This window comes from Mugil cephalus, chromosome 13 (assembly GCF_022458985.1).
Source record: "Mugil cephalus isolate CIBA_MC_2020 chromosome 13, CIBA_Mcephalus_1.1, whole genome shotgun sequence".
NCBI lineage: Eukaryota > Metazoa > Chordata > Actinopteri > Mugiliformes > Mugilidae > Mugil > Mugil cephalus.
Genome location: NC_061782.1, coordinates 5718533 through 5730362, shown reverse-complemented (window position 1 = coordinate 5730362; position 11830 = coordinate 5718533). Strand labels below are relative to the sequence as shown.

Here is an 11830-nt window from a genome sequence, read left to right as displayed (position 1 = left end):
CACCTGGCATTAATCTGTGTGGATGTTACTTAGACATGTAGCACCCACGTAGACCAGACCAGGCACCCCCCACCCCATAGCAATGTCACTCCTTGATGGCAGCAGAAAAACAGCATAAGGCTTGGCCTCCAAATTCACTAGATCCCAAACTGATCAAGTATCAAGGAGACCTACACAATATTAGGAAGGTGGTTATAATGTTATGCCTGATCGGTGCATATATGACATTTATCTACTAATTACAATATGTTATTTATTTTAATAGTAGTGGTTTTAAAATACACTGTGCATTTTTGGTGCATAAAGGTTCAGCGTGGTTCGTTTTCAGACACATTCCTCTTTTTATTCCTATTTATGTAAATGTAAAAAACATTTTATTCCAGCTTTATGGGGAGCCGTGTATATCATAGGTCTTCAACAGGAGGTCTGTGACCCCTAGGGGATCTGTGGAGGTACTGCATATTTATTTATTTATTTATGTCCCCCCACAAATTTAAATTTCTTTAAATACACATTAACACGTTATGTGTGTTTATGTTTACGCCACCCAACCAGGCAGACTAAGAACACAAGCAACTACATATAGTGCAGAACTTCCAGAGCTGGAGTTAGCTGCAAAAAAAAAAAAAAAGTCGTTTTCGTCACCTCCATGAAAAGGAATTAATTTCAAAGTTTACCCGAATTCCCTGCTTCTGGTTAATAAAATCATTTAAAGAATTCTGTTATCGTTGCTTCCACTTGGAAACCGGCAAAGAGCGAAGTGGCCCTGAACGTCTTAAAAGGAGACTTTCTTACAGAACTCACACATTCAAAGTGTAAGCGTGTGGAGCTCAGATCTTCTCACTCGGTATTCTGCTGACTCAGGGAATTAACACTCACCCACCCCCACCCCCTCACTGAGGCCCTGCTGCCCTAACATCTGCAAACTCACGTGCACAGAATACACAAGTCTGCGAGCTCCGACCCAGTTCTCTCCTAATTTAAATGATCCACTTTTCAACTAAGTTAAATTATGACGACAGCTCCGTGCACTAATGTCCCACATAAAAAAAAAGTGTAGAGAGCATCACCAATGCACACGTTAAGCTCTTTTTATTGCTATCATTCATATTCATACACCAATTAAACATGCATAGTGTTACTATTTATTTACAACAGGTTAAGCGAACGGATGCCGATATTAGCGTGGTGCTACTAGTGTATATAAATACATTTCACATGAAGATGTCCCACGTTGTTGAGGTTGGTATCCAGCGTCATGTGGAAGCGCTAACTAACACGTCCCAAAAAAAGGTAAAGAAAGGGCAGTCCAGCGGTAGCCATTTCTGCTTATTTTATTCATTTATTTATTTATTTTCCTGTTCCCAAAAGTTGCTGAAAAGTAGCTCCAAAAAAATCTGTCCTGGCAATGGTGTTCACATTGTTCACCCCCTCCACGGGTATTTGGAGCCATCCAATAATAACGATAGCAGACAACTGATGCTCCACCCACGCTGGAAGCTTTAGTACTTGTTCTTTGGCTCCATATTGGCATTCATCTCTTGTACTGTTCGCTGAGTAGGTTACTATCAAAACTAAGACCCTGGTGCTGTATTGTATAAAACCCGACAGTCTGTGTTTTATCGCGTTAACCTTTTCAACGGGTCAGCGCTCCCGGATTTCCAAACAGAAGACCCAGATCTGTGGGAGGCAGATGAACGAAACGTAGATCTGGTCCTAGTTGCAAAAAGCTCCGGCGAAGCATTTTTACGATGATGTTAAACCAAAACCAAAAATCAAACAAAGAAGAAGAAGAAGAAGAAGAAGAAGAAACACTTGATATTCATGCAGGAAGGAGGTAAACTGAAGAAAATCCTACTTTTCTATTGGTATCAGGCAATGAGAGCAATTAGCGAGTGTTGATAGTTGACGGTTCAAAAAACAGGTTCAAACATGAGAAGCAATGCAGCTAAAATAGAAACATAAAGAGTTAGTAGAACATAAGTTATATTAGCTTGTCATTAACATCGAAGGGTTGCACTTAAAAATGGAACCTCCGAGACTTGCGTTGCGGCGAAATGGACTGTTTCATTCTGCGCTCATTTAAATGAGTGAGAGCTTGTCACGGCAATACTGAACACAGCAATAAATAAACGTGCACCTCAACTGAATCCTGACGCCTATCTGGTATATGAAGTGTCATGTTCACCTGCTCACTGACGGCATGCTGTTTCAGAGTTCTCCTACGAATACCAAACATGATATCAACATTTGAAGATGCACTTAAAAAGAGAAATCTTCCAGGAACTGAAGCTGAAACCAAGAGGGAAAATTAAAACTCTTTGGTTCACGTCACTGGCAGCAGACAAACTGTTACCACCTGAACTGAAACACTCAATACTCACAAAGCAGAAGGTGGCAATGGCTTAAAAGAACAGAGGGGAGGAGTTTTATCAAACCATATTCGAGATTTTTTTTTTTTTTTTTTTTTTTTTTGCATTCTGATAATCCGCCAGTGACGACATCCTCTTGAAACCGCTTTGGCCGTTCCATTCATATTCAAATTACTCTACAATGCCTGGCACATCAAGGTCTGTCTACTGCTTTATGTGTTACAGAAGCACAGTGAGAAACACTACCAGCAGGCCATAAGGAGAGAATACTGCATCGAGTTTATATATTACTATAATATTATATCTGTCGTTCCAGCTGTTGCTGGACTGTATATCCACCCCTGTCTTGTGTATTATGCCTGCCCGGGTAATACCAAGTGTTCCATATTGAATTAACTAATAAGATATAGTTACATAAATAAAGATAAATAAACGATCATATCGTTAGCCTAACAGCATAATTGCCATTTTTTGACTAACTGCTACAATATCAATAAAAATGTGATTGCTAAAACTTGTTTTCCCAAAAAAGTTCAAATTTGACTTACAACAATATACAAGATCAAACAGAATGAATTATTTGAAAATTATTAAGATTCAACCAATTTAATATTCTTCTCAGAAGGTCTACTTTTAATTTAAAACACATTCTCCTCCATGATGCTTTAAATTATTTTGATGCAAGTGAAGCAAGGGGACGCTCTTGAACCACAAGCTAACTGGCTACTCCTTGCGTCGCGGCTAGTGGAACCATCAAGACAAGCAGCCTTTTTCTGTTTTATACATATATATATATATATAAAACCTGATTCGGTTTGTGTTCGCAGGGCAGTCAAGACAAAGTTCTGACATGACCTAAACACTACGAGCTTTCAAACAGTCAATAATCAGGAAATAATAGCATATGAATAACTTGATTAGTTTTATCGAGGCTATACATATAAAACCTTAGTTTAAAGTATATGCTGAAAGCTGCAATATTGGTGCCAGACACCTCTGAAGGAGAAGATATTCTGTAGAAGCATACAGCAACCTATTCCACATCAGGTAAAGCGATTGATTACAACCTGGAAGACAGACCAACTAACCCCTATGTTATGGTGGAAAGGTGGTCTGGAACCTGTCCTTAGGGAACTGGTTATGCTCTGGAAAATACCTGCCTGGTCAATCAGATCGTTATGGTGGACTTTAAGTGGAGATGGACAGAAGAGTAACAGCAGAGACGTAGTCATACGCGTCATCCGAGCGCCATAGAGTGGAATTTGTTTGCAACAAAATAGCACTGAAGCTATTTTATCCCTGTATCGACTGAAACACCATAGAAAAAAATATTTTGTCAGGGTAGCTTGGTTGTATAATTACAAGCTTATAACTAGTTGTATGAAAATTAAAGATAACTCAGAGAAGGACACATAAGACAAGAGAGATTTTCAAACAGCGAGCAGAATTGAATTTCCTCTGGAGACTGGCTTAGAGTTTCGAAGACCCGCCTCCCTCTTCTGTCTTTTTCAGCACTCTTCCGCTAGCCGTTATTTTTCCCATTTCACTCTAAACGCTGTACCCGCAGGCAAAGATGGAAGATGGAGTTGTAAAATGTCAGTGATCAGTCCTTCACAACGTAGAATCAAAGCGAAATGGCAATTTCAAAAGTGCCGGCAAATTCTTCCATAAAGCCTTAAATTACACCTCCATCTTAAAATGAATACGCTGCGATGAGACATTTTACCTTTGTTTTAGCTTAATAGTGTCAGAATTGATCAAATCCCACATAGTCAGGGTCAGGACTGAATGAAATTGAATTCTACCACTTTGTTCGAGCACATATTAAAATGGAGCTGCAATGATAAGGTTCACTTTTCCACTGAAAACAACCCTATGTGAGTATTCTACCTTGCTCACAAATCCAAACGTAGAAATTACGCACACACCCATCTCAGAACACACCAAAATAACACTGACTGTACATACATACAGTAACATACACCTCTGGTCTACATACACTCTCTATCTCACACCTTCCGGGACACATGCTGCACTCCAGCAAATGCTAAAAGTACAGGTAATATGTCCAGTAGAGCAGGTTGACCATGACAAAAGACAGAGGGAACGTGACTCTGGAGTAGTTGTCTATGTGGTGGGGGTTCTCTATATGACAGCAGCTTATAGAGCCGAGAATTTTGCGGAGGGTGGCCAGGACAGTGAGGCACCGGTTGGTGGGCTCTGGAGGCGACGCCTCGGGCTTATCCTCACTGGCCGTTGGGCTGGAGGGTCGGACAGCGAGTTCTGTTGAATCAGGAGCTGGGGGAGGAGTCGCAGCAGCCTCCTTGCGTCTCTTGGCCCGCTTGGAGTGACTGGAGATGGTGGTGAGGATGCCGTTCATTTCATCGTCGAAATCGTGCATGTGATGTCCATACTGCAAGGGAGTGAGAGGCAAAAGAAGGTTTGAATGGAAGCGAAAGCATGACAAATCTAAGAACTGGAAGCACTTGTTCAACTCACCCCACAGTGCTCTTGATGACATGAGGATGATGATTAAAGAAAATGATGACAGCGACCACCACGATGAACACAATAACTATGACCGCAACAATCACAGGAGCAACAGCAGTGAACCACAACAACTAACAGTGACGCAGTACATCCAGGAGGTCTCTCACCATGACTATGTGTGCGTCAGCATGAGTGAGGGTGCAGAAGTGGGCCACGGCGTACTCGATGAGCGCTCCAAAGATAAAGCTAAAGCAGATTCCCAAGTAGACGTCAATGGCCTTGATGAAGCAGTTGGCGTTGGGCAGCGAGGTCCGCGCTCCCATCATCAGAGTGGTCATGGTCAGTACTGTAGTCACTCCTGGCACAGGATACGCACAAAGACACAAGTCGAGAAGGGATACAAGAAGGGATTTCCCTAACCCCAACCCTAAACTCAAAGATCCACTGAATCTAAAGCAGCATCATTGTTTTTTCTATGTTGTTTTTTTCACCATTTTCAAGTTTAACTAGAGCCCTGTTAATTACGTTACCATTTGCACAAAGGTAGTTAATAGAAACATCGAATAAATGTTTGCTTTGTCAGATTGTCTGATCATTAAAGTTAAACTTGGTGCTACAGGGTTTTGGTGGGTTAGGGTTATGGTTGAGCTTGACATAAACCCTATCAAAACTTCCCTTTACATCTCCTATGCTGAGATCTGGAATAATTTGTAGTTTGTTCTGAGTTGATCCCTGAAGAAATGGTGGACTTAAACTAACAGAATGTCTATGTTTGGATGTTCCTACCAAATACCACTCTCAAATTGTCCTAAATTGACACTTCTTCTCCCTAAAATTAAGCAAAGGCCCCTTATGTTAATGTGAGAGCAGACAAATGCACATTTGTCACATCAGTACGCAGCAGCTGCATTGACCAACACATGTTGCAGTCTTCTAGAAAAGCTAGGTACATATCTTGAATCCCCACAGAAACCTCATCTAAATAGTGTTTTACCAGACTTCATATCATAGGGTCTGTTGGTAGCTCCTGTAACTGTGTGTAAAGCGATGAGTCTACAGTCACAGAGAGAAACTGTACAAATCTAACCTGCACTGGAGGCCTGCAAGGAAAACGCTTTTGCAGTCCAAAGAGCTGATAAGAGAAAACTACTACATGTAGGGGAGGGGGTTAGGTTAGGTCATTTGGAATAATGCCCTCTGGGGAGCTGAATCAAAGACTGGAAAGACAGATTTTCAGAAGAAGTACCTCATGCTAACTGTAATGAATGGAGGTGTTATATGACACTAGAAGAATTCACCAGAGAATCAGAAAAGAGAGGGAATGGCCAAGCGAAGAAATAAAAGTAAAGCAATCTGAGGTACTGAATCAATGAGAATCACTTTGGTTTGTCCAGTTATTTACATAGGATGCACTTGCTTTTGTCCATGGCAGTCGATAAGGTTTGGTGTGCTGTAAAAATACATTTTTAATTTCCATACCTATACAAATTCGTGCTGGAACAGAGGACAGGGAAATCCAGAAGGAAACCCACGAGAGGACCACCAGCAGGCTCGAGGGGACGTAGGTCTCCAGGATGAAGTAGAGAATGCTCCTCTTCAGCTCAAAGTGGAACACCAGCTTGGGATAATGACCTTTGAAAGGAGAAACAGATCGTATATCTGTCTGCTTGTGACTCCACAGAATCAAATCAGCGAAAAGACGAGGCTAATTTCACAGTATTTAACGATTCAACGCTGTGGTTTAAACATTAATAAGGAGCTGGCAGGAACATTAAACAGTTTTTCTGAATGTCATTGTCACCGGTTTCATAAATGGCCTCTGAGACAGATGTGTAGTGGTCTTCTACGGTGTACTGGGCCAGCTGGAGAGTGTCTAAACCACTGACTGACTCGTTGCCTCGGGTCCAGTAGAACATAACGTCGTTGATGTTGTAGCCCCCTGCAGAAGAAGAACAGCAGGAAATTGATCAGTGCTGTAATCAATCCGTGATGCTGTATGACCACCAATGACAATGGGTACGCATGTAATGTGACAGAATAATCACCTAATTCTTTTTAATTAAATGTCAGCCGTCGCTTGTGTTTGCTTCCAGCTCATTAGTTACCCTATCGGTTTACGTGAGCTAAAAAAGGTTATAGAGAGAATACTGCAGTCATCAGGGGAAGGCCAACAAACGTCTTCAAATGAATAGGAATTAGGATCCATGTCTCTGGCAACCATGCTAACATGAGCCACCACATGTGCCACCAGGGACCTCCACCATCCCCAGCAGGATATAGTCTGACACAGACATAAACAAACGCTTTAGGAACAAATAAAAAAACAACAACAACATGAACGACACATGGTGTTGATCTGTTCTCCAAATTCACTAGACCTAAACTGATCAAGTATCTGTGGGATGATCCACAGAAGCCCCTTCCCTCAACACCCCGGTCCCAAAGCCCCGAACACCAACAACATCTTGTTACCAGACACCACAGGACGCCCTCAGAAGGAACATGTCCATTCTCTGAAGAACTGTTTTGGAGGCGCGAGGGAGACCTACACAATATTAGGCAGGTGGTCATAATGTTATGCCTGATGTAGTGTTTCCTTCGCTAAACCCCAAAGTGACAGTGGAGGAACAGCTGGGACTGATAATTGCTAAAGCTCTGCTATGGTCTGATCCTGTTACAGCTGAGTTGTTTGGGATTGCAACCCGTAGTGGGTGGTAAACTCCCCCTAATGCTGAATATCAACACGAGAGAGAGAGATTTTGCCAAGAATCTAACAGAATGTGAGAACAACATTTGAAAAGCTATAGTAAGCACACGTGTAAGATCTGCACAGAATGACACGTGAACATGGTATAAATTTAAGCGGCATGCGACCACTGCAGCCCGACTTGTTTCATGTATGTGATATGTGGATAGAATTATCCCGTCGTTCACTATTTCGACACAACAGGAATCGCTAATGGGCGTTTCTTCAAAGAGGGAAAACAAAAGAGTCGTGATGAAGAGCTCAAGTTTCGCCTGATGACATAACAGCTTAATCATGCATAATGCACTGGGCCCTAGAGAACCCAGATAACCCAAATAAAACTTGGAGCAAGAAAGAATGGAAAATGAATCTGGACAAAGACGCCGTGATTACGGTGTGAGGAGGGACGGGATGCCCGTGGTTTGGATGTATTTTCCTTATTTCTCTGCAGAGGGAGCAAGAGAATAAGAAAAGTGCGAGGAGTCGCTGTTGGCTGAAGCTGGAACACACCTCTCTAATGAAGCAGCGCAGTGCATGAAATGCTCATTACTTTGCTGTTGCTCATCCCGTTGAAACGCGCGAGGGGCGATGTATTATTGACCAGAGCCGCGACACTGGGAGCAAAGTTCTCTAATGAAAGCCAGTGGTGACTTTGATGCTGAAAGGTCCTCTAAATGCGCCATTTTCTCTCTCATTGTGACTTCTCCAGCTCGGTGGAAGAACTCATTATTTTCCTGACCCAGAAGCCCCGACGTTACTGTACAAATTAGAGACGGCGATGGGTAGCGATACGCTGAGCAACAGCACGGAAAGAGTTACATGGGAGATGCATTCAGCCTGCCCCATGCCCCCCACCCCCCCCCACCTCGAAAGCAAGTAATCACATCAACACTATAGGAGCTTACACAAAAGGATCACGGTTCAAATTAAATCAAAGTGAGGATCACAAAAGAAAGCCGCCGTCCTCTGACTCTGTTCCGCCGTCGGAAACCAGCTGAATATTTCCCCGCTATCCAGATATGAATGCCTCACTCACTCCCACAAAGACACTTTCTTTAAAGAGCTCGCTCCTGTGCAGAGGGAGCCACTTTTGGCGCAGCATTAGGAGCAATAAATCCTTGAATATACATCAACATGAAGAGACAGAGTAAACAGAGACGGCGGGAGGGAGAGGGGGGGGTGCAGATATTTTGCATGGAATTACTGAAATGTCGGAAGGATCCATCACCGTCTCTGTTACCTAACGTTAACCTCCAGATGTCTCTTTGTCTGCTAAGCAGCAACGGAGCTCAGGCTAAATGTTTTATGTGGCGCTGAGGTCCTGGTCGTGCTCGTGGCTCGTAGCAGGGATCAGACAGACGTAGCTTAGCCTGGCTGGCTGTCATGCAACAGCGTGGAGCGAAAGGAAACTCGAAAGGAAGATGAGCGAGGGAAGGGAGCGCGAAGGGGGGGAGGGTGTCTTGCGCAGCCCAAAAAAAATAATAATCCATCTTGTCATGCAATTTAACAATAATGTGCTCTAATTAAAAACCTCACTGCCAGTGCATTTCCAAAGCCATGAAAATACATCACGATTAGACAAACTGGTCCTCTTAATCCTCCAGAACTACATTTAGAAATGTCTAAATGTAGATGAGTGTATTTCTGTAAGGTGCCAGGGATCAGTTTATCACATAAAAATAGGACTCTCTGTAGATCTCACTGATAAAAACCGTGGCGGGGCAGTGAGCACAGCAAGTGTCTAAAAGATGGACTTCTACCATCCCTTGAACCCTTCTGCAGTGTCACACTCAGGATTCGTAAAGAGTGGTTTTGTAGCTCGGCACTGTCTCGGCTCTGCCTATTCCGTCTGACCTGTGTCTAATTTGAAAATGGGCAAAGAGGTGATGCATAAGTAAACGGAGGAGGAGGAGGAGGAGGGTGACACTTTGGCAAATAGCTACCAACCTTTGACATCATTTAAATGGAAGGGTCATAAAAAATCTCTACAGTTGCTGAAATTACATGCAATTTGTTGTTTTATTTTACCAAACCATAGACTGTATATAAATATGGACGACGCATCCCCACTTCCTTGCATTTGGCTAAACTGACACTATTTTTAGTCTGCGCAGTGCGGTCTGAGAGTGGATCCACGCGTGAGACACGGTACCGACGACCCGACCACACTTCCATCAGACTCACTCGCGTTTTCGTTAAATTAACACTACGCTCTGCTCTACCTCCACTAGTCACAGAGAAATGTTGAATTATACATCGTACTTATTATATGCTCTCAGAGTCACACGGGGCCACGTTTCGAGGTGGTTGGCATGGTAACTGGAAGTCGGCAGTATGCCCGTTAAAACAAAACGTATCTAAAAAAAAAAATGACACTTGGATGTGCACCAAAATTATACCTTACCTAAAATGACAGAAACCATTCTTGCCGTGTATTTTAGTATTTTAGTTTGGCTCAAGTCCCATCGGCTAACATAAGAGGAGGTGGTCCTTAAGACCTATACTGCAGCCAGCCACCAGGGAGAGCTCTACTTGGTTGAGCTTCACTTGGTTGAGGAACAGTTCTGTGTCCATACTGTGCTAATTTGTGCTGCTTAGAATTGTTGTTCTTGGCATGTCTTTGTCAGTTTTTGATATTCTACAATGATACTCTGGTTTGTGATTATGAGTTAATGAACGTAGGCAGATGAACAGACGGAATCGGCTGAAGTTGAATGAAGCAACTGTAAGAATGGTATTTTCTCAAGAAAATATTAGATATAGGCCTATCAACCAAACAGTTAAAGAGCCTGTTATTTTATGTTATTATGGCAGTAATCAAATCCTTTATCTCAGACAAACATACACTGGAGGACATTCGACCGTGACTGGTGCCCCAGTTTGTGCCTTCTGTGGTACAAGCGTGCAGACGCAATCATACACACAGCACCAGTGTAGGAGATGAGAGAAAGGGATCTGTGCGATCCCTCGGTTTGATCAGATTTACTCGAAAATCTGCTCCCTGTCACAGCCTTGAGCAGCACAGTTCACATTTTCCTTATCAAGTAAGCATGAAGTGTCCTTACAGCTCTCCAGCTGAAGCGTGCACGTCTGCTTGTCCATGGGATACTTGGTCAGATCCATGTTGCAAGCCACGGTGGTGGTAATCCTAGGAAAATAAAATACAACATGGTTATTATTCATAAAAGGAGATTTCTTGAGAGACAAAACCTGCAGCAGGTGATATTTGCTTTTGAACGGTTAACGATTTGCTTCCCGTTGCTCCCACGCACACAAAGCATCTCTCTGCAGGCGCATCTGCATAAATTGGTCTCAAAGTTTAGCACCCAGTTGTCACGTATTCTCAGGAGTTATTATTAAGAAATTAGTGCTGAGTTAAGAGTTAAGCTCTGAGCTTCAAACTAGGCGTCGTCTCATTTCTGAATCCAGCTGGGAGAGATGATCAGAGACACTGGTTACACGCTCTCATGAATTTACAGTGACAGGCTGATGGAGAAATAGCACGTCCCAGTTATCTACGATTGCAACGCGAAAACATTCGCGATGTGATGGATGAGGAATGAATGCAGACACAACTACATGTCATCTTCTGTGGAATTAGAGCATCCTGGGAAACCAGAATTAAATCAACATACAGCATATACACTGAAATAAATTATAACAGTCAGAAGCATCAAGCCTTGTCTTCTGTTTGTACTTACATTAAATATGTAGTTGATTCACATACAGAAAGGTTTTATAATTATAATAATACACAGAATTTCTATCCTTCATTTATCTACATAGCTTAAGGGAAAATATTGTATCCACTATCGGCTTTCCTCTGGCGAGCATTGAGTCATGTAAGTGTCACAACCTCTGGAGGCCTTCTATTGGCCGATTCGGTGCTGAAGGGAGTGTAATTTTGAACATGGCTGCATTTCTTGTCTTCGCACTTCAGGGTATTTTCACATGTAACCTCAGTTCTCGTTGGGTTCAAACAGTTCGAACTCGCTGCCCTTTGCTCATCTGAACTACTGTCTGCGTAGCTTGGGATAAGATTCCTGCTGTGGCTGCTGCTGCTGCACTCGTATTGTTGTATATTAGCCCACAGACATCACATCTAAGCGCAAAAAGAGACTGATGAGAATGCAGTAAAGTACAATTCATGTCTTTCATGTTAAAGTTCCCACTGTTTCCATTGTACAAGTACTTCTGACATAGTTAGAGAAGCACACTCGCT

At 42.6% G+C, this 11830-nt stretch overlaps 1 protein-coding gene across 2 annotated transcripts in view; it reads right to left on the bottom strand.

Annotated features, from left to right (window-relative positions):
• Positions 1 to 1075: 1075 nt before the first annotated feature.
• Positions 1076 to 11830, bottom strand: part of LOC125019199 (gamma-aminobutyric acid receptor subunit pi) — a 46505-nt gene continuing 35750 nt past the window's right edge. For both annotated transcript variants that reach the window (XM_047603758.1, XM_047603757.1), the window contains exons 6-10: positions 10674 to 10756; positions 6664 to 6801; positions 6342 to 6494; positions 5030 to 5220; positions 1076 to 4785 (exon numbers count right to left, since the gene is read on the bottom strand). In XM_047603758.1, coding sequence (XP_047459714.1) covers positions 4420 to 4785; positions 5030 to 5220; positions 6342 to 6494; positions 6664 to 6801; positions 10674 to 10756 — 931 coding nt within the window. In that variant the 3' untranslated portion in view covers positions 1076 to 4419. The remainder of the gene's footprint in view (positions 4786 to 5029; positions 5221 to 6341; positions 6495 to 6663; positions 6802 to 10673; positions 10757 to 11830) is intronic.